The sequence below is a fragment of the Nanorana parkeri genome, unplaced genomic scaffold (assembly GCF_000935625.1).
Source record: "Nanorana parkeri isolate BGI_ZX_2015 unplaced genomic scaffold, ASM93562v1 scaffold25, whole genome shotgun sequence".
Taxonomy (NCBI): domain Eukaryota; kingdom Metazoa; phylum Chordata; class Amphibia; order Anura; family Dicroglossidae; genus Nanorana; species Nanorana parkeri.
In genome coordinates, this window is record NW_017306293.1 from 3,371,803 (window position 1) to 3,393,528 (window position 21,726).

A 21,726-nucleotide genomic window follows, 5' to 3' on the forward strand; every position below is an offset into this window, starting at 1 on the left:
CAGCCACCTAAATTAGGACCCAGAGACTGCCAGATGACCCCGCTCGGAGCGCCGCACACCGGAGCAGCAATGACACGACGCTCGGCGAGGTAAGTAAGATGACGCGCTGGCGCTGACTCGAGTATAAGCCGAGGGGGGCACTTTTCACCCAAAAAAATGGGCTGAAAATCTCGGCTTATACTCGAGTATATACGGTACCCTTTTGGCCCAGTAAGGCGCCGTTCACACCTAGCGTTTTGTAGATATTTTTTCTGCCCTAAAAAAAACGCCCTAAACAAAATCCCATTCATTTCTATGGCCATGTTCACATCTGAGCGGTTTGTCAGTTGTAGCAAAATGCCCGTTGCTGGGAAAAGCTACATGAGCTTTTTGGCAGATTAAGCCCCATAGACTTCAATGAAAGCGCGTAACTTCATGTATACGCAAAAAACGCCCTGTAGAAATGAGCTATGTTTACTTATGAACCATGCTGGTAGCTCCCTTTTTCTTAACCCATTATTCAACATTCCACAACCCTTGACACCCAGTTTGTCCCATTTTTTTCTGTGTTTTTATACTCTTATCTGGTGCACTCCAACTACATACCCATTCAAAACCGATGATGAAGCAATGTTTGTCTTTTTTCTCTCTCTCTTTGGATCAACAACCAACTTTGGATTGTTGAGATGTTTGCTATAATGATAACTGATATTGTCATAGCTGTTTCCTATTCATTGTTGACTCATAAGTATGTAACCTTATATACCATGTTTCCCCGAAAATAAGACCTAGTACTATTTTTGAGAATTGATAAAATATAAGACCTAGCCCGAAAATAAGACCTAGTTGTGACCATTCCCAGGGCCGGTGGTGGCATAAGGGGGAACTTGAAGAGCCGCAGGAGAGGCAGGAGAGAATCAGCGGTGCTAATGAAGCCAGCGCTAGAGGAATCAAGGAGGCACTGGAGGGATGGGCCGATGCCTCCTCTGTAGCGCCGGCTCCTGTCACAGGCAGAGTGATACCAAATGCACTCCGCCTGTGAGGAATCGATAGTGAAAGTGCGATTTGCTCATTCTGGCCAGCGATTGGTTAGCAAATTGCTCTTGGAAAGGTACGGCACGCCTGATTGCCCTGATCACCCATATTTGTGTACATGAATACATGTAGACTGTTGTACATGAATAAGTGTGGATTGTTGTACGTAAAAAAAAAAATAAGACTGTTTTTTTGAGCCAAAAAAAATATAAGACAGTGTCTTATTTTCGGGGAAACACGGTAATACATGTTCTCCAATGTATTAAGCCTATACCAAGTTACTATGACGCCTTTTCATATGTATTTGACTAGAAAATTCAATAAATACTACATGCACAAAAAAAAAGAAATGAGCGAAAACGCTGCTGGCAAAATGTGAACGCAGATTACGAAGTCAAGTATTTCAAATTGCACCATCTTCAGGTTTAAGAAGGTTTCTTGTAAAAGAGGATGTGGAAGTAGTCCTAGCCGTGAGCGAGTGAGTGCAATTTGTTGCAATTTTGCTAAATGGGTTTCTAGTAGGGCTGTTACTGATTAAAATTTTCGTGTTCGATTAATCTAAATGTTTTCTAATCAATTAATTTTGATTAATTATAACGCGCCTACAGATCCATCTACATTGGCCTATACACATACAGCAATGAAGGAATAAAATGAACTAGGATCACACTAATCCAGCATGTTATTAATCTCACGTGCCCCACTCAATATGGCCGCCGCTTGAGTGGGCCAACTCAGAATAATAACGTGCTGGATTAGTGTGATCCTAGTTCCTTTTATTACTTCACTGCTGTGCTGTATGTGTATAGGCCAATGCCTTGGCTAGCGCTCATGCAGAAAGTTTCAAAAAAAATTTAATCGATCTAAAAGATTAACAATTAATCGTTAATTTGCACAGCCCTAGTTTCTAGTAACCCTACAATATACTGATTTGTTTTTCCAAATGTCAGATAGTCTAATGTCACATTTTACTTGAATAGCACAGAATAGTAGTTCAGTCATATGGCTACGAGCGGAGTTACATTTTTAGGGTAACGTTGCTGAAATTGCAGTACCGCCTTCACTGCACTCACGTGGCTCAAAGTTGCCAGCTGTCTCCAATTTCCAGGGACTTCCCATTGTAGTGGATTTTTTATCTGTGAACTTTAGGCGCATTGGAAATATCTGACAAGTAATCGGCTTCACAGTAAACTATCATTTCATCCGGTTTCCCCCCCCTACAATTTCATTTTAAAGCCAATTTCCTAAAGAGCGCTTTGACATTTTTCTCCTATCAGTTTATAGTATGCCTAGGCATTGATTTCAGAATGTCTTTTGCCTTATGTAACCATTATGCAGCTTTTAGAACTCACAGGAAAGGGACTATTCCTGCTATACTGCTGAAAGATGAAAACTGCACTGCTTGTACCCCACGCCATCCCGGCTATTCCTTTATAATTTAAAATGAGTCATCTGAATATTACCAAATCTTATCACGTAGTGGAGGAGATAATGAAAAAAGGAAATGATAGAAACACTTTAAGTAAAAAATCCAACCAAGGATAAATGGAGAGAATCCAATGTCAATAAAAAGGAAACGCGATACAGCAAGATGTGTAGGTGGGAATTAAGCAGAGAATGAAAGGTTCTCGCCCCCAATATTGTCCACCCACCCCAGTACATGTTATGGAGATGCGTAGACAGGTGCAGCACCCAAGAACCCATTTAATCTGAACTCGGGCTGGCATGTTCTAGAATTAACCTTTTAGTCGGCTCTGCAGCTGAATGATCAGCTAGTGACTTTTTTTTGTTCCACTTTCTTTACGACTTGAAAGGACTCGGGAGGTCCATTGTGCATTCGACATCTTTCCTGTCTTTATGGATTCTTTTGTTTTAATTCCAGTCCTTATTTTACTGCTACTCCCCTTCTGTGTGGCTTAAAGAAGAACTCTGGGCAGTTAAAAAATGAACCCTTGAAGTGGGGCTGCCCCCTCTCTGAAAGGGTTAAATGTTTTTTTTTTGGTCTAGGCTAAAATAAAATATCACTGACCCAATCCTCTGTCCTGTGATGGTGACAGCTCACTTTTCACCCTCCGCTCTGGCTGTGGAGTGTCCATTGGCATCTTTATGTCTAATGAACTGTATAGACATGATTACATCTTGGGTCATTAGACTGATGGAGCCCGGGGAAGAAGCTGCGTGGACCAGTCTAGCAGCTAGGCAGGACCGAGGATCAGGTAAATCTATCTTGTTTTATTTTGAACCCTAGACCAAAACTAACATTTAACCCTTGCAATGTGCAGCTAGCCCCCACTGCACGGGTTCATTTTTTTGTGCCCGGCGTTCTTCTTAGCCTGGAGACGGTGCTAATAGCTCTCTGCAACTGACTGTCTTTTCACTCCACTTACCTAGGTTCCGTGCAATCACACGGACTTCTGTTACGAGTGCTTCTGAGGGCTTGTTCACACCAAGTGCAGAGCAGATGCAGAACAAAGGAGTTACAGAAGGCATCAAAAATGCATCCATTGTATTCTAATGGTATTTTGGGCTCTAGTTCACATCAGAGCATTTAGTTCTAGAGCATGTGGAAAAACTGTAGCATGGCCAAAAAAAAAATTCTGCTCTGGAACGCACCAAAACGCATGCAAACGCCCTTGAACGCACTGAAAGCCCATTTTAGGCGGGGGAAAAAAACGTCCCAAACGCACTGCACGTGCAGAAACTCATGCAGATCTGGCCCGCATTTGGTGTGAACAAGCCCTCAACCTCTCAGTACTATTGGAGCTTTAAAGTTGAATGCCAGACAAATCAAAAAGTAAACTACTTTGTTCGCTACCTACAATCCTGTGCACAGTTGAATGGGGCTGTGTTGTAATGCGTGGTGTTCCAGTCAGGATCTATTGCACATGTAACTAGGAGCTGGAGGAGGGTATGTTGAGTCAGCTTACAGGATATGGAGAAAAGAAAAAGATGATCGTGATCTGATTCAGCATTTTGAAATTTAAGTCAAGAAGTAGGTGACATGGAAAAGTCCAAAGCTTCAATAGTGTCTAGCGGTCTCGCCAATCTGGCTGTGCGTTGTGATAAGGGTGCCTGAATCAGAGTGACAAAATGGACTTGTAAATAACATGACTGGTAAGAATGCTTTCACATGTATTTTACCAGTGTATTTAGTTGGGACAGTCCATTTAACGGTTTGTGAAAGCAGGGCTCAACTGCAAGGCTATCGGCTTTTTTGAAATAGAGCGCTGAGCATGCAATAAAACTGGAAAATAGGTATGCAATAAAAATGTGGTGTCTGCCTAGATTACAAAGTATTTTTTTTTTTTCACACTTTGGCCAACTTGTTGCCTGTATCTACTTAATGTAGATACAGCATGCATATCACTGATGTCTACTGTAACAGGGATGTAGTCCATTTTCTCACTGGCATCCTCCCTGCTAAAGCATGGACACCCAGGAAATTGGTGTCTCGCATCCCTTTTACCTGCAGATGGTAAAAACAGATTAACACGGATATAATATTCACAAGTCATTCACTCTGATCCTGCTTTTCACGGGTAGCTATCTTTGCGCAGCCTGGATGAAAGAAATGGCGTAAGAGCAATGCGCTTATTTGTTGAGAAGTAGCTTTATACCACTCCCTTTTTGTAATGAGATTCTCCGCTTCCTTATGGTGGCCAGAATGCTTTAAATCAAGAAGCTATAAGAAGCTTTAACGGGGAGCTTTGTGGTCTATATCTTAAAAGGGGTATTTAAATAGGATTTACTACTGTAAGAGAAAAGAGTGTATTTATGAGCTTAAAGCTGAACTCCAGGCAGATATAAAAAGCACTATTTAATCCAGTTATGTATTCATTAAAAAAACATTAAATGTATTTTTACATATAATTACCTTAAGTACCTGAATCTGCCTTGGTATCAGTCTCCTGTGATCCCCTGCACAATAGGACTCCCACCAGGAGAGGGAGGGTCTGCACTCATTAAAATGCTTTCAGTATTTCTTTCTTGGCATGCCTACAGGAAGAGAAGAGTAGAGGGATGATGTCGTCATTGTGCTGCTGCTCAAATATTGTCCAGTCAGCAGGCTGGGTAGTCTGGTGACCGGTCTGTATTAAATGCAGTGAAAACATGAGGCCACTGATCTAGCTGCGCTGTAAGGTATCTGGATCACATAAGTAGCTGAACAGAATTGCAAATATTTTGTCAGGTATAACCGTTCACATTAGGGATGCACCGATACCAAGTACCGTACTTAGTACAGGTACATATACTTTTCGATCTCCTAGACTAGAGAAAAATTCAAAGTTTTTACACATGTTGGACGTGAATATAAAAAGATGTGCATTTTATGGAGTAGATTGAAATGCTGCATTGTGGTGCATGAGCAACGTGCGCACAGAAACGTGCAAACCACTTGTGCCGTGCATTTTTTACAACTCGGCTAGTGTTACTGCGTGCTGTGATGCCCTACAGTGCATGTGTGTTCTTCCTGATCGGTCAGTCACTGCTCCCCACAGGGAATCCCCTCTCTGGTCCTCCAGCGCTGACCAGAAGGACGGACAGGGAGGGGGCGGGCACAACTGGCTCTGCCTCCAGCTGGGTGGATCTCGACAGTATTGTCAGTGTCTGTCCCAGCTGCGGCGCTCTCAGCATATAGCGGGCAATAGCCAGCTATATGCTGAGTTTCGGGTCATGGGAGGACACAGTATATGTCCTCCCAGGACCCTGAGGAGAACTATGAAAAAATAATCGGTGTCCCATAGTTCTCCTTTAGCTGCACATTTTGTCTAGGTTTAAAAGTAATCTTAATCCTTGCAGTTCAGTGGTAGACCCACTGCATGAGTTAAGAACACTTGCCCAGAGTTCCTCTTGTCAGCTGTACGGACAGTACAGTGGAGGGCACAGACCTGGCTATGCTGTCTTTCAGGACTGTGAGGATCACAAGAATGGCCACACAGATTTACCAATCATTTGGCAGGTAAAACACTTCTGAAAAATCACTTTCCACTGTGTATTTAGCGTCTTGCCAGGAATTCACTTATAAGCAATAACTGTGTACTTCTGCCTTCATTCTGAGAGTTTGATCAGTTGAAACACCTTACCAGACATTATTTTTACACACAGGCAAGAGTATTTAGCTGGTGGCTTTGCTTCAGCGGTCCTTGAGCTTCCCACAGTAACTGTTGTCACTGCCAAGCATCAAAGAACTATCCAGAATATTAATAAAGGGCACATCTGCAAGTTGATGGGTGAACTCTGCTCTCCCTATTAATCATTAAGCCTTAACTGTCACCAGTCCTTTGTCTTTAATACTTGAACTACCTACCTTTTTTATTTCTGCATCAGAGATGGGTTGTCACAAATTAACACTGTGCTACAGGTTTCTTTTAACCCCTCTCCATGTCACACACTACCTGAGCTTGCTTCCCAGCTGCATCAGTCACCTGTTTTAAACTTCTGTGATATTTCTTATTGCAAAATATTGCATTTTAATTAAACCTAATTGAAGCCTAACTATAGGCAGATGAGAAATGTACAGTGCAGGACCAGCATCCAGGTCATCGGGATGTGATAACCTGGAGGACTGTGAGTCAAGGTAAATATTCTGTTACCCATCCTCTAGCATGTGGGTGGAGTTGTGTGAGAGGGGTACCATTATCTTATTTTATTAAATGTATCTTTTTGGAATCTCCACGTTTTCAATTTCAGAAATGAATCTATCACACTTGTTGCAGTATTTAAAAAAGATGCCATCAACTAGACCAAAACTTTCTTTAGTATACAATGTGGAAGGCCTGGTTCACACCGAGGAGTTTTTTAACAGTTAGAAAAGCGCTTTTAAATGCCCAACACAAGAAATCCCATGATTTTCAATGTTCACACCTGAGCAGGATAACGCCAGCAGGAGAAAGTCAAAGGCCTAGACTAATCTACAAACGTATGAAAGTAAACCAAACTTTTACTTTGATGAGCAGTCCCAGATTTGGATAGGTCCTTTGGTCTTTAATATTGGTATGGTGTTTCGAGAAGAGGAAATCAGTAGTTTGTAGCAGTTACGTGATCTATTGCATAAAGAAAAGCTTTCGGGCACTATATTTTTATAGGCAAACCACAATCAATACTAAACCGCAAGTTCTGGCAGTCTTGGATATTTTCTATTATGAAGGCAATTATAAATGCAGAAATTGTGTCCTCTGTGGCTTCTACTACAATAGTAGTATTGAGTCTACTTACTCGGTTACTCTTGTACATCAGGCTCATATGCTGAACACCAAGTGCCTTTCTTTTGCATTACTTTGGAAAGTTGCACCCATTCTGACAGAGGTGGCAGTTGTGAAATCATTCTATTTCAATATAAGGCACTCTGTTCAAAAATGTGGGCCCTTTCAACATGACTGCGATGTACTGAAAGTCATTTCCAATTTGATACACTTTATCTTCTTTGTATGTTTCAATTAGTACTACAGTTTTTCTTTTCTTTGCAGTCTTCATTTACTATTGTTCAAGTAAATTTTATAAGCGATGTTTGATATCCCAGTAGGGTGCTGCAAAACTGTGTTTTAATGTAGCAGCAGAAACCTCTTTTAGCATAATAGCGGTCTATGCTGCGGTCTTGAAAGAGTGTTTTTGTAGGATGGAGTAAGCGGATGTACTCTCCTCTGGAGTTTTTAAATATGGCTGAGAGTAGCCACCTGTAATACAGATGTCTTCAGGGAAAGTGTGAGGCATCACGTTAAGTTCTCATTGGCAAACCTTTCTTAAACGGCCTGGTTAACTTTCAATTTTACCCACAAGAATTGGACTTGCTGTCAGTGCCCTGCCGTTTCTTTCTTCTGGATAATAGAAAAAAAATTACACCACAATTTAAGCTTTATGGCTTCCTGTCACCTGAATTCTTATTGGACAGGGAAGCACCAGTTTTATTATGCCAATTTTATGTGAAGGCATCAGATGACCTGACAAGGAAAGCTGAATCGGGACATAGGGGTGTCACATGTCCAAATGCGCGCGCGCACGCACACACACACACACACACACACACACACACACACACACACACACACACACACACACACACCTAGTATTTGGGCGAGTACTCCTCGCCCAAATGCTCCAATACTGGAACTTCTGGACAGAGGGAGATTTCCTCTGACTGGCAGTGCTGCGAGGGAACATGGAGCCGGCTTCCTGGCCAATCAGGAAGCCAGCCGGCGAGTAATAACCCAGCTTCCCAGCCAATCAGCATAGAGCCAGCTTCCCGGGCAATCAAGAAGCCGGGTGGTGGGTAATGACACGCTGCCTAGCTTCCTGATTGCCCGGGAAGCTGGCTCAATGCTTGCTGAAGTACCTTAAATATACATTAAGTATTTAAATCGGTGGATTTAAATATAAATATCGATACCTGATACTGAAAAACCAGTATCTGTGCATCCCTAGTATGTAGTGTGTATATATAACTGGTTTTTGCAGGTTGCTTGGACTTCTGTTTTAAAAGAAAACTATGGTCCAACCTTTCTTTTTTTTTGTTTTTTGGCCGTAGTTCTCTTTAGGGTCACAGGAGGACATTTACTATGTCCTCCTGTGACCCCCAAAACTCGGCATATAGTGGTCTATTGCCCATTATATGCTGACAGTGATCCACCTGATTGACAGCTGGTCTAGACACAGACCCAGCTGTGCCCCAGCCCCTTCCATCCCTCCAGTCAGCCAGTCGGGGTAGGGGGGAATCCCTGCGGGGATTCTCCAGCTATGTGAAATAGGTAAGAACTACTATATCGGCACAGCGGAGGTAAAGGAGGAATGAACCAGATGTGGCCCTTGTAATCGGGTATACTCAACACTCTGCTCCAGTTTTGATCAAATTATCCCCAGACAGAATCTGGGGCAGTTGCCCTCAGTAATCGACTTCTTTCTTCACTTCACTTGAGCTTTGAAATGTAAAGAGAGATTCTTCCTGCTCAAGTATTGATGAATTCCCCTATCTGTGCCTGTGTCTTAGGTACATCCAAGTAGTCAGTAAGTTATAAAATGTGCAGCAGCAGGATTCTGAAGTCACTGCTTAGTGTATGTAATGGCCAAATCCGCACAAAATAATCGGCACATCTCTGCTAGACATAGACGTGTCACCATGTTTTATTACTTTCAAAACACAGCAAATACAGAAAATGCCTGTTGACTTATCAGAAATCCTGTTTGCTCCTAACATCCTGTTTGGGCTGACAACACAGTGCCCTTGCTGTACTGACATTTCAACCAGCATTATCAACCCTGTTTGCGGGACTACAGAGCTCAGCCTCTCACCCACCCTTCTCTGTCCCACTCCACATGAGCACATTGTCTTTTCCAGCAAACCAATGCTGCTGCCTACACGGAGTGTAGAGAAAGGGCTCTCGAGAGATGTAGTTCTTGGGGCATTCCTATGACCATAGGAACTGTGCTCCCAACAGCTGGAATTCTACAGCCTAGTAGTAGTATCACAGGGAGTAATAAAAGCTTGTTGTTGATATAAAAGGTAAAAGAAACAAATACTGCTGGGACACGCTCTAGAAGAGGGAGGGAAGTTTAGAAGGTATATTTGGGAAATGTCGGGGCGTACACTTGAGAATTGTATTGCCTAACCAAAAACTTTACCAAAATTGTGGATAAAAGAACTCCCAATACTAATGGCTATTTCATACTTTACTGCTCCCTTTGCCAGATTATTGGACTACCTGGTGTTTTCATTTGCTGTAGGACTGATTAGAAAATGCAGACTTCCTTTAAACATAGATATATATTTTCTTATATTTTCAGTCAGCTTTAAACTTTGTGTAATGAAGTCCCTTTCTATAATCTTAGACATTTTTCTCAATCCCCTAATTTGCTAGAATCTTATCTTCCTCTTCATTCCGTACCGGCACAGAACTGTACAGTGAAATGACTACACTGGGGAGATCAACCTTTTCTCCTCAACCTCCTACCCATCCTTCCTGCTTCACCCTTTTCTAATGAGTTATCTCAGTCGTCAGGCTGTGACGTATGAGCATGAGCTGTGGAAATGCATGCCCAACCCCTACCAGTACAGTATCTTGCTGAGGCTTGTTTCTCATCCGGCTTTACCTGAGTCACTGATTACCCATGAACTGTTCTAATGTCTACTGCCTGCTGCATAAAAAACAGACTTCCAGAACTGTATATTCTTTATACTTCTAGTGAGTCGGCATTCACTGTTGGCCATGTTCTAAGTTGACAGATCCAATGATACTTTTTACACTAAAGTAATGCCTTTAAAGATACTACATAAAGAAAGATACACATCTGTTTCAAGCTGTAGTCACAGAGGGGTTAATTTGAGCCTTTATAACTGCTATTGTTCAGTTATTGGAACCTGAATTACAACACTTATGAGCAAGTGTCTGTAACATACATAGGGATTCTCTTTCTGCTGCTTGTAATTTATCTTCACATTCCTGTAGTAAAAGGTTTCCTTGTTGAATAATGAAAGAAACACATGATTTGAAAAATCTCTACTCTGGCTTTTCTAAACAGCCGAAGGTGCTCCTTTTTGTTTTGGCATTTTCTCATTTCAGAAAGAAGTAGTGCACATAGCACAGGAAGACAATCTGGTGATATGATTTGACCTTTGGATTCTCTCCCAACACCATCGTCTTCCTGTCTTCCTGTCTGACTGGGATAACTGCAGGATTGAAGCTGCAGTGTTAGCCCTCAGGGTCTCTTGAAAGTATAACTACACTTTCTAAAAAAAAAAAAATACATTTGTAAACCTACTAGCAGCTTCGGGAAAAATTACCAGTATTGATGGTCACCTTTAGCAAAGTTTTGTTTCCAGCATTATTGCTCCCTGGCTCTGAGTAGCTGCAGCACTCAAAGTAACAGGTTGCTCATTCAGTTCAACGCACAGCAGGTCTCCTGACTTCAAACAGCACCGTCTAGTGGTGACCAGGAACATTTTCTTTAGAGGAAGGATAGATACAACACATGGCCAGGACATATTTCTGGCAGCAGGATTATTTGGCTTTTTTTTTTTTCTTTGCATAAGCTGCAGAAACAAGTGTATATGTGTACTGTTTATTTAAAGCGCAGTTATACTTTAAGTCAGGAGTAACTGATTTAAAATTCAAGGAGGTCCAGTGAGTACAGTTTCCTTTAAGGAACAGCTCTAACGTATCTTGTGTAAATGTAAGGTGGGAGTCCAATATGGACAATTAATAATTGGCTGTCCCAATCAGAATGCCCCCTTACATTTCTTGTCCCCATCAGAGTGCCCCTTTATTTGTATTTAATGTCTGGGGACAACTAATGTAAACATGCACTCTGTTGGGGGTATCTTATTAGTTGTCCCCATTAGAATGCCCCCTTACATTGGTTGACCCCTGAAGAGCCTCTTTACACCAATGCGGTACGTTAATCACACCATTCCGTGCAAATAACTCGTACTACTGCACAACGCACCTACCGTGCGTTAGTGTAGCTTGTGCACTGTGGTGCCATTCATTTGAATGGCACCCCAAATGCACCTCTCGACTGAAATGCATCTTTCTCGACTGAAGTGCAACACGGTACTGCAATACCGTCTATTGCTGTGCAGCACTATTAAGAAAAATAGTGCATGCAGTGCGCTGTAGTATGCATTAATTGCATTGAAGTGTGCAATTAATGCACCACATTGGTCTGAACGGGCCCTCGGAGTGCTGCTTTATGTCATGGTCCTTGCATTTTTTTCTTAGTACTTTGGTTTTTACTAAGAAACTCAATAAGTTGGGCTTTCCAGATACCTAAGCACGCCAATCTTCCATTCATATACAGTATATACATAGTAGTTCACCTGCTAAGTCAGCTGACAGTCGGGAGGCAGAGATGGGGACGGGGCTGCAGCAGAGGATGGAAGACTATGCTCTTCCTCCCTCCTTTATGCTTGGCGGGGAACACAATGATGTTATTGGTTGCTAGGAATGCTGCAGCCCTAACAACCAATGACTGAAGAGGAGGGGAGACCCAGAAGTGGTTGCGATTCTGGTCCAGATTGTGGTCCAGACTGAACTACTGCTCGGTCCGTGTCTTGACCATGGTCCCTCTTTGGGGATCCCTGCTTTATGTCATTTATCGAGGCAAAGATCACTTTAGTGGTCCACTGCAAGCTTTTTACAATAACATTTGATCATAAAATCTGTATTTGCATCTTATGAAGATATCTAAAGCTGATGTCATACTAGCAATATACTGCTGCTTCAGCCAGTGAGGGAGCCACGCTACAGGAAACATAGGTTGACCCTTAGTGATTCTGGTGCTGTCAAGTTGTTGCCAACGACTGCTTTGCTGCTGCGACACGGGCCCTAAGGCTGCATTCATAAGGTTGAATTTTTGTGTGTTCCGGAATTCCTGTGGTAAGACCCTACGGATTCTGGTGGCAGGAATCCCAGGTGCCTCTTTGTTGATGGCAGGTTGACAGCAGCTGCATCTGTCAGCGGCAGTCTACATGTATGTAATCATTCCATATATAGAATTACATGTGGTTCCAGATAGATGATTGTCCCTGGATGCAGCATAGATGCACCCAAGGACAATCATTTATCCTGAACCGCATGAAACACTTGTGATTTTTTTTTCTTTGTGTTTTTCATTGCTATCAATCAAATTCCAATTAATGTATGTCAGTGTTTGCATGAAGACACAGGTTGATGCTCATCACCGTGTGTAATGACACCCGTTGACATTCAATACAAAGCACATTGCATTGTGCATCAATGTGTCATGTTTTTTGTGTATGCATTTTCCCTGATTTTGTTGGGGAAAAGAATTGGGGTAAGAAACAAATAGGTGTGACTAGGCCCAAAGTAAACTCGTCATGACAGGATTATGGGGGCTGGCATTGTAAGTCTTCCTAAAAATGCCATTTTACTGAGCTGTTCTTTTAAAATGGATTCAATTTTTCTTTTTAGCTTGCTACTGTTTGTGACTTAGTCTATTTGACATTTTACGGTAGTTAATGTAATGTTAAGTGAGCTTTGAAAGAGTATTGCATTACCTGAAATAAAGCTCTTGAGCACCATCTGTGTTGTAATTATGCTTGTATGAAATAAATTGTTTCATACGCTCATTACATGTTACTTTGGACTTTGACTTGGAAGGTGGTTTGAGGTGCTAAGGGGACAATCGGCTGTGTTCAGCTCACCATATTACTCTATATGCTGTATTTACCCCAAGTGTGGTGGCTAACAATAGATTCTGTTGGCATAACCATAGCAGTCGCTTTAGTTTTGTAGATTATATGTACAGATTTTATATCCATTTTGTGCTTTTTCATCCAGCTAGTAGCAGCAGGACTCTGCAATGCTGTAATCTACTCTCGTTCTACATTTTCATTGCTTTCATTAAAACAGGAAGGTCACCGCTAAGATCTTTTGTTCTTTGGACTCGCACTGTACTAAAATGTACTCTTTATACGAGCGGACTTTACTCAGGAATACATGTGTGGGTCACTTAGACACGCACAGTAACTCTTTCACATTTAAAGTTATCCAGGTGCCATTAAAGGAGAAATAAAAGTTTGATTTCATGGAAAGAATGCATTGATATTTCCTCTAGAGATATTTCTAAAATTCAGAATTGGAGGCAATGTTTCCCTTCCATTTTTATTTTTAATTTTACACCATGAAAGTGTGTGTGATGCAGATTTTATAGAATAGAAAACTGGGAAATCTCTCCCAAAATATCTCCATTTCCCTGAAAAATGTCAGCTTTATGCTGAAATAATTTGAGCCAAGAAATTGAAACAATCCTTTCATGGGGCATGAAGTCTGCTTGATGGAAACCTGACCGAAAATTGAGTGGGGAATGCATAATCACAGCTGCTATGGTGTACTTGGAGTTTATCCGAATAATTAAATGTTGTATGTAATAAAATCTTCATTGCAGGGTCAGGATGAAATGCACTGCAATCATTAAACAGCTTGAAATGGCAAATGCTAAAATAGTAACATTTTCTTTTTCTTTATGCTGCAAGTGGAATTGCAGATTCTTATTTATGTTCGGTCACCAGGACAGGAAGGAAACATACATTTTTCCCAATAGAGAATAAGCAATAATCACCTGACAGAGGTTCTAACCCCTTACCTTCTCTTTAAATCTTAAAATAGTTTGGTGTTTTATGTATGCCAAAAAAAATCAATATGCTAGAAGAACATATTCAACTTCTGTTCAAGGAATATATATAGGTTTTACAATATTGGTTTTAGATAATCATGTAAAAAGATCTAAGCCCTTCTGTTTTATAGCTTATAGTTGTCTACGCAGCAACATCAGCCATATTTGCTCATTACATATGCAGGCTCTGCTTCCTGCTTTGCAGTGTTTCATGATGGCTGTCTTTATTACACCTTCTCATTTTTAACCCTTAGTTGGTTAATAGAAAACAGTGCAGTCCCTATGTTGCTGATATATATGGCTAACAGACGCTTGAAGACAAAGAATAACAACCCTAGATGCCCAGATCAAATTCTAATTCTATGGGGTTAATTTAATAAAGGAAAATAGGCTGTTCCCTTTGCAAGGGAGTTTTCCCCCTTAGTGAATAAGTTGAAGATCTGCTGACTTCCGTCATCCAATCATGTGCAAGCAAAAAAATAGTTTTTAAAAATGTTTTGTTCAATTGGGTATTCTTTGCAAAGCGGATTATCACCACATTCACTAAGCTAATATTCCCTTGCATTGAACAGCCTATTTGCCTTTAGTAAATCAACCCCTATAATGGACTTGAGTTAAAGGGTTAATAAACCCTCAGTTTTTTTTGCATATAGCTACTGTTAGCAAGCAGTAGATATATACATAAACATAGGGCGCCCGCAGTTTAGACACCGTGGGACAGGAAGTGCAAGCTAAAATTCACTTTCCCAAATCCGTAACAATCAGTCGACTTTGGATTGTCATTGGTTGCACAGGATTGCACTTTATTGATTATTGACTTCATTTGGTTGTACCGCTGTCTTTGGTGGGTGTGATCAGGTGTTGAGAATTAAGGTGCCCATACACCTTACGATTATCGGACGAAACTTTTCGTCCGATCGAACCGTCGTACGATTTTCGTACGACGGCCCCATCCTGCCCCGATTATCGCAAGGTTCAATCAGCGGTAGTTTAAAAAAAAAACCTGGACGACTTGCGGTAATTAACCGCAATTATTTGCGTTTGCGCATGCGCAGTGTTAATTGTACGACTTTTGACGGACGGGAACGCCACCAACCATGCGAACATCGTACGATCGACCAAAGTTTTCAAACATGCTTGACCGTCAAAAGTCACAGTACTATCGGTTGGGCACTCTATTCACACGTTACGATTGTCGTACGAAAAGTCGATCGCATACGATTAATTGTACGATAATCGTAAGGTGTATGGGCACCTTAAGTCTTAACATGGAAGCTCTCTTCTAGGTATTTATAGGCAGCATCATAATGATTCTGTGCATGTTTAACCACACATTTTCATCCAGATTGTTGTTGTCTGATAAGTATAGATCTGTCTAACCCAGGGGTCCTTAAACTTTTTAAACAGGGGGCCAGTTCACTGTCCCTCAGATATTGTTGGGGGCCGGATCATAGTTTGAAAAACGGGGGGGGGAGGGAGAGCGTGCCTGCGCTGCCATTGACTTGAATGCACCGCCATGCCCCCTCCGGTCCCAGAACGAAGGTGGAACGTTAGTGAGTGATTGCTGTGCGTTCCAGCAGCTGCCACTCTGGAACGCACCACAATTGGTTTGAAAAAGCCCTTAGAGGGCATATATAAATATTTGTAGCAACTTCTTTAATAAACAAAATTGTTTTTAATACAATTCATTTTTCTTAGCCTGGGACATGTGCAAAGCATGACTTGTTATTTTCTACAGCTCAAATATTTGTTTATTAAAATGAATGGGCTTGTAGACTGCCCTGTCTTGCCCCTTGACAATGCGTGCAGCTTTGGGAGAGGTAGGGAGATGACATCACGTCATCCCAGCTTTTTTTTTCCCCTATTGGCCACCCTCCAGGATCCTGTGCTGGAGTGCACCCAAAGTTGAAGGTGCTCAGCCGCACTGTCGTTACGCTGCTAAAGGAAGACTGGCATTTGATTTTCCAGGCTTCCGTACATCTCGTCCCTCTGCGTGCGCCCTGGGATGAAAGGGCGCAGCCTCACAGGCCTAACACGGAAGCTATCAGGCTTCTGGAACGGCCTGTGTCTCTTCCCCGACACCCAGGCGGGGCCGGTGGAATGCCGATCTCTCCCCGGCGGCGGTTGGCCGATTGATTGCTATATGCTTAGAGTGGCTGGACCTATTTTAAGGTAGGGGCCTGGAGCTGCAGCTCCCTTAGCCCTTATATTAATCCGGCCCTGACTAGGGTTGCCACCATTTCTTCAAGCCAAACCCAAACACTAGCACCTTGCGGCGATTTTTTGGTGCAGTATGCATATATTTTGTACATAAATAACATTGGATGTAATCACAACTTTACAAAAAGTGAAGCCGGCTTCCTAGCCAATCAGGAAGCTGGGAGGCGGGTCATGACGTGCTGCCCAGCTTCCTGTTTGGCTAGGAAGCCAGGCTGCCTACCAACTGAAGCTTGCTTTCTAGCCAATCAAGCCGTCCGGCACGTCCTGACCCGCTTCTCGGGTTTCTGATTGGCTAGGAAGCTGGTTTCACTTGTTCCTAGGCGACTTGGCTTCCTGACCGATCCCCTCCTTTTCAATTGATATTTATTTTGATAATTATTTTTTTGGAGCGTGTTGTGGCCAGGAAATTTAAAAAAACCTAAACTTTTTAGGCCTGTAGTAGAAAACAATTTGTTTTGCATGTAAGGGGAGAATTCCTCCCATTGCAGCTGGGCAGCAACATAAGATCTAGTCTTCTCTGTTTTATTCATATGGGGTGTACACTATAGGCCATGCAAGATCTGATATTTTCTTTATGCCACTGGTTGGGATTGTTGATCTAAGATATATGTAGTATAGTCAATGTAAGTTGCAATTTTACATTGCAGTAATCCTATCTCTTATTTCTCTGCAGCCTGCAGCGGGTCACACAGACTCAAAGACCAGCAGTGGTAACAGCAAGCCCAATATGCTGAGAGGTCGCCCTTCGATACCAACTTCAACAGATGAGCAGCCACATATTGGGAACTATCGTCTCCTTAAAACTATTGGCAAGGGCAACTTTGCAAAAGTTAAGCTAGCACGCCATGTTTTAACTGGAAAAGAGGTGAGAAACTTTACAAGAGGCATGGAATACTTTTCATTTGATTTCTGGCACAGTTTGCATAGGCCGTTGTTTGTGTCTCATCTATGCTTTCTACATTCCTTTTCATAACTTTATTATGTTGTAACTGTATTTGCACAAATCATTTTGTCTTGCACACTTAGTGCTGGACTAGTTTATGTAGAACTTCAGTTGCTTATTAGAGTTACCATGCGTTTACATGTAGTAGTTTCCATTGAAAAATGTATTTCTTGTACATTAAGGGACACAGGATTCAATTATTTTAAAACAATTGGGTTATACTGCTGCCTACAGGAGGAATTGGACACTGGCAAAAAGTGCTTTCCACTCCCCTGTGTACTGTTAGCCGCACAGCGCTCTCCTGGTTCACAGCTGTGTCACAGACTCTGGTATGACGCACTTTGTGAGTAAGAACCTGGCATGTGACTTTTTGGGCAATGTGCTCTGCTTGTAATGCTTTCCAGGACCTTGGGTACAGTTAGCCGCATAGCGCTCTCCAGGTCCAGGAACTTGTTAAGTCTTTGAGGACTCCTTTTATCAAACGTCTTGGGGGACTACCACATTACTGGTACTGTTAAGCACTTCTATTACCCCCTGTTTGCCTCAGTTCCTGCTGCACCCTACAGTGACGGTCACCTTCAGCCTTTGATCCTCTCCTATTTTTACTGGCTGGTTTGTGAGTACTCAAGGTTTTTTCTTAGTGCCTTAAGCCAAGAGAACTATGGGACAACATTTTTTGGCCATAGTTCTCTTCACGGTCACAGGAGGACATATATTAATGTCCTTCGGTGACCCAAAACTAGGCTTAGAGTACAGAGCCGCACCACAGCCAGGATGGATCCCGACAATACTGTTGAGTTCCACCCCGCTGGCTGATTGACAGCTGGCTCTGCCTCTCTAGAGGCAGAGTCAGCTGTGCACACCCTCTTTCCATCCATTCCTCCAGTCAGCGCTGGAGAAACGGAGAGGGGAGGGGGGAATTCCTGCGGGGAGTGGTCACTGACAGTCACTGCTCTGTGCAGGGAGAGGATCAGGAAGTCAGCGATCAGCTGTATGTGTTCCCTGACTTCTTTAATAGAGCTGACCTGTGACAGCTTTAGTGTCTTAGGTCGGCTTAAATTATGGGGATGAGTGCTTTTCACTCGCCCCATGATTCTCCTTTAAGTCGCCTCAGTCTAGCAGTGCAACTTGTCAGAACCTAAGAGGAGCAGCCCTGCTGTATTCGTTCTCTCCAAGTCGTGATCCTATAACCGTTTCATGCCATCCTGCAGTGTCCCTCAATAACCTGACACTGACATCCTGAATATTGGCCCCTACTTTTCTTGGAAGTTCATTAAGAAATACTTATCCCACCGCTCACGTTTCTGGTCTTGCTTATTGGCACTGCTTGTTTTAAAACTGGGGCATGCTGGGAGTGGGTGGTGTTATACCAGGCTGCATCAATGTTTTTATGATTGCCAGTATTCAAATCCTCCTTTTTAAGGCAGCAGTAACCTAATTGTCTCTGAATTCTGTGTCCCTAAATTAACTTCCAAGAAAAGGATTTCATGGAGTACAGTAATCCATTTTTTTCCTCCTAGTAGAATTTTCTCCTGCAATACTTTTTCCAGCTCTTCACTAAAAACTAAATTATAGTCAAAGCAATAACTAAATAAACATGCACTTTGCCAAAGGCCTCTTTCACACAGGCAGTGCCCATTCTAGTCAACAGAGGATCCATGCACAGATCCCCTGCTGATCAGAGCAGTATAAAACAGATGTTGCGATGGAGGAAAAACTGGACTAACCGGACCCATGTTAGGTCTACGGGCAGTTGTATGTAAGCGGATATGTGTCCCTTTACTTCCAATTACTCTGATCCGTCCTGTCCAGTTGTGCCAAACTGACCCTAGACTTGGTGAATCGAGCCGTTTCTCTCCCACACCTCAAACTTGATAAAATCCCACAGTCATTGATAAGTGTTCTTATTTAACCACTTAAAGACCACGGTGTTGACACCCTCTTCCTGCCCAGGCCATTTTTCAGTATTCAGCGCTGTGGTACTTTGACATTTATTCCATTATACAACGCTGTACTGAAATTAATTTTATATAATTTTTGGGGGGCACACATAGGGCTTTCTTTTGGTGGTATTTAATCACCACTGGGATTTTTCTATTTTTTTACTATATAACAAAAAAGTACTGTAAATTTGGCGCTACAATTATTGCTTTCACTCTGACATTCGCGCTATATAACGCGCGCGTGTCTTTTTCTGCTGCTTTAATTATTTTTATGATTTATTTTTTTTAAACCTTTTTTTTTACACTACTTTTATTGCTATATGGACCCCTAATGTCACCTAGGAACCCCCCAGAGAAGCTGATGAGGCAGAGATCTGCTGCACCAGCTTCTCCCCGACTTCTGCAGCCAGAGAGTGACAGCTGAATGCGCAGTGATAAATATACATCACTTCCTGCATTTGTGAACCGGAGAGGAGATCAGAGGGAGATCATATACTGAGCTCCGGTGACAGAGCCAACGTGGCGGTCCCAGGCCACACATGGCACTGCGGATCTCAAGACTGGTGACTGCTGCGGGGTGCACACCCGCACCTAATGCAAGCGATCGGACGACTACACCGGAACGCTTGTATGTAAACCGCTATCGTTGGTTTACATTTTTGACAGTTTCCCCACTCGTGTGCGCATTGGGCGCCGCTTATGAGTGGGGGTGGGGAGGGACGTTTTAAGACGCCCGCCCGCATCTACATGGTTCCCGTCTGGTCGTTTAACTACGACCAGTGGACGGGAAAACTGATCAATGGATCTACTGGTCAGCACAATCATCTGGCCGTGCTGACCAACGAGTGCCGAAAGGCAAGTATAGCTGGATTTGAGCAAGTAATTACATTTTCCAAACTTACTCTTTAATGCACATTGTGCATGTTAGAGTGCTGCTGCCCAGCTACCACAATGGGGGGCAGCACTCTGTGCGCACACACACAATGCCTTATGTGTTTAAAAACAATGGCTCTACTCACATATAGGGGAAGTAAGATGCTATACAGCACAGGGCTTGACAAAGGGAAATCCCTAAAATATATGTTGCTTAGTGCCCAGCAACCTGACCCAGAAGTAGATGCCAAGCTGAAGTCTATGGATGCATAGGACACCGCAGCTTACGGCTTCAAGCACCCGAATGGGAGGACCATAACTGGCTTGCAGCCTGACCACCGGCACCAGCAGGCTGTAAACACTAACCAGAAGTCATTATTCAGGTGTATCCTAATTCCCTTAAATACATTGAGGGGAATTTATCAAAACTGGAGCAGACAGAATCTGAAGCAGCAGTGCATGGCAACCAGTCGACTTCTCTCTTTAGTTCAGTTAAGATTTGGAAATGAAGGAGAAAAGTTGATTGGTTGACATGCACAGCTGCTCCAGATTTTGTCTGCTCCAGTTTTGCTAAATTCATTGTTTTTATTAAAGTTTTTCACATTTAAGGCATGATTATGGCCCCTGTAATGTTTCAAGCACTGTTCATTCTCTTTGTGCGTTGACATGTACCTGCGTTCTGTTACCCCTGACAACTATAAGCCAGATATTTTAGTGAGTGCAACCCTTGCTGCCATGTCTTTCATCCTCTACCACTGTTAATGCTCTAGGGTAAGCTTGATGGTTCTTCTATTTTGTATTTTTTTTTTTTATCTATAGTTTAGTGTTTCCCCACCTTGCGATATTGGCGCTGCTCTACTGGTGCTTAGGATGAATGTTACCATAACTGATCTAACGCTTGTGACAGAATCAGAACTGAGAGAACTCTTATAGCGGGAAGCCCATCTGGACTGACTTACTTTGTATGCACTTATTTTTATATTTTTTGTTTCCAGGTAGCTGTCAAAATTATAGACAAAACACAACTGAATTCTTCCAGTTTACAGAAGGTAAGCAAATTATTGTGTGTGTATGTATATACGGGGATCACATTTGTCAAAAACAATCCTACAAACAATCATGTATAGTTCTTAAAACAATTTACTTAGATTTAATTCATAATACAAAAACAGAGAAAGAGAAGAAAAAAATACTCATCACACAAACTGCACTTCTGCACCATGTAGTCTCCAGGCATAAACAAAGTGAGAAACTACAGTTGTTTTTTTGTAAACACATGTTTTGTTTTTTGTTGTGTTTTTGCATATATGTATACTTATTTCCATCTTTAATATGAATTAGATTCTTTAAATATATTTACAGCATAATTATGTATATATTGCTTTTTTGAATATATACTTGTCATATTATTTTCTGTGTGTGTGTGTGTATATATATATATCTACACGCACACCTACACACACACACCTACACACACACACACACACACGCACACCTACACACACACGCACGCACACCTACACACACACGCACGCACACCTACACACACACACGCACACCTACACACACGCACAACTACACACACACACACACACCAACACCCACACA

The 21,726-nt window shown here is 42.2% G+C and overlaps 1 protein-coding gene across 5 annotated transcripts in view; it reads left to right on the forward strand.

Annotated features, from left to right (window-relative positions):
* MARK2 (microtubule affinity regulating kinase 2) overlaps positions 1 to 21,726 on the forward strand; it is a 122,564-nt gene that overhangs the window by 45,507 nt on the left and 55,331 nt on the right. For 4 of the 5 annotated variants that reach the window (XM_018565339.1, XM_018565347.1, XM_018565354.1 and 1 more), the window contains exons 2-3: positions 17,033 to 17,224; positions 21,114 to 21,167. In XM_018565339.1, coding sequence (XP_018420841.1) covers positions 17,033 to 17,224; positions 21,114 to 21,167 — 246 coding nt within the window. Of the gene's footprint in view, positions 1 to 17,023; positions 17,225 to 21,113; positions 21,168 to 21,726 lie in introns of those variants that run through there. The other variant, XM_018565371.1, reaches the window with a different exon arrangement.